The 1,694-nt window shown below is 58.0% G+C and overlaps 1 protein-coding gene across 1 annotated transcript in view; it reads left to right on the plus strand.

The window, feature by feature from the left end:
* The window catches only part of SYT12 (synaptotagmin XII), a gene marked incomplete at its 5' end in the record, with an annotated part of 6,774 nt that overhangs the window by 1,751 nt on the left and 3,329 nt on the right, over window positions 1–1,694 (plus strand). Inside the window, 2 exon segments of the mRNA XM_010194065.1 lie at window positions 1–81; window positions 968–1,360. The exon segment at window positions 1–81 is cut by the window's left edge and continues 1 nt beyond it. Of these exon segments, the coding sequence (XP_010192367.1) occupies window positions 1–81; window positions 968–1,360 (474 nt within the window).

The following is a 1,694-nucleotide window of genomic DNA, read 5'->3' on the forward strand; positions in this document are numbered from 1 at the left end:
ACACCGTCCCCCTTCCCCAACTACGACTACCGCTACCTGGAGCAGAAGTACGGGGCGGCGTATTCGGACGTCAAACATAAGGTAAAAGGGCGGAAAGTTTGGCTCCTTTCCCTTCGCGACACACGGGATGCTGGAGGGGTGAAAAATATCACCCGCATCTTCTCGTTGGGGCCAGGGGAAAGCTGGCAGAGATGACCTGGAGCTGCTGGAGGGTGCGGGGGGAGCTGTGAACGGGGCTCAGGGGGTGCAGGGTGTCGTGGTTTCACCTGGCAAGCAGTGAAGCATCGCTCATTGCCTCCCATTCCCGGTGGGGTTGGGGAGGGAGTTGGGAAAGTAAAAGTAAAAGAATTCACCAGTTGAGGTAAAAACTTTAATAATTAGAATAAACCAAACTGAAGTAGTGAAGGTAGAGGTTGTAGTAAAAATAGGAAGGATGGTAACAAGACAATCACAGTTACAGTCGGCTCACAGCAGCCGCTGCTCCTGTGCCAGTGACAGCGTGACGGGAGGGTTGAGCCTCGGGAACTGAGATGGGCGCCGTTATGAAGTAGGAGGGGGGTTATCCTCAGCAAACAGCCCAATTTATAGCGAGTGTGACATCTATGGGATAGAATACATCTGTATTGGTCAGCTTGGATCACACCCGGATCATTGTCCTGGGTCACCCGTCCCAGAGAGTCCCAGACTTTCACTTCTCCCCCCCATCTTGTGCAGAGAGAAGAGAAAAAACCATTCCTCTTAGCATAAATCCAAACCAAAGTCTCACCAGCTACTGTGAGGGGAAGAAAAACCCCAAACCAAAGCTGTGTCCCAGCAAAGCCAGCACAGAGGCTTTTCCGCCGTGGCGGCTTGGGGCCAAGCGGGGCTTGTAAAGCATCCAAAAAGGCGGCAGCGAATCCCAGCTGTCCCCGGCTCCGTGCGGAGGGATGCGACTGCAGCGCTGGGTTTCTCCTTTCCCCATTCGCAGCGAGGGGCGGCCCCGGGCTCGCAGAGGGCGCTGGAGAAGCCCTCACCCTCCCGCAAGAGCAGCCTGCGAGCAGATGACACCTTCGAGAGCATCAATGAGCTGGGGAGCCTGGAGCTGATGAGCAGAGACCTGGGCTTGGGATCCTACGGCCCCTTGAAGAAATCCATCTCGGCCGACTCCCTCAGCTCCGTCTCCTCCATCGGGAACAACTTTGGGCAGGATTTCACGGTGGGGCAGGTGGAGGTGTCCATGGAGTACGACGCGAAAGCGGCCGCCTTGCAGGTGACGCTGCTGCAGGGCAAGGACCTGCTGGAGAAGGAGGACGCGCGCTTCGAGTCCTGCTTCATGCGCATCAGCCTGCTGCCGGCTGAGCAGATCGTCGGCATCTCCCGGGTGAGTCCTGAGCCCCCTCTTTCTGCCGAACACCCCGTGCAAACCCGAAAACGTCGCTCGCCCTGGGCCCGCTGCAGCCAACGCTCTCGGGTCGCAGCATCCCTTGGCCAAGGTCCCCATGGGGTGGTGGTGGTGGTGGGTCCTTCGGAGCAGGGAGGTCCAGGCGCGTTGGGGCTGGGTATGGTTGACACAGGATTTTTTGGAGCCCTGGGGATCCTGGGTGGGTTCGTGCATCAGAGAAGCAGCAGTGGCTGAAATTTCTCCCTTTTGACCGGGACCTGCGATGGCTTTGTCATCGCCGAGCGTGGCTTGTGGCGGGGTTTTGTCCCTTGTC

This window comes from Mesitornis unicolor, unplaced genomic scaffold (assembly GCF_000695765.1).
Source record: "Mesitornis unicolor isolate BGI_N332 unplaced genomic scaffold, ASM69576v1 scaffold23481, whole genome shotgun sequence".
NCBI lineage: Eukaryota > Metazoa > Chordata > Aves > Mesitornithiformes > Mesitornithidae > Mesitornis > Mesitornis unicolor.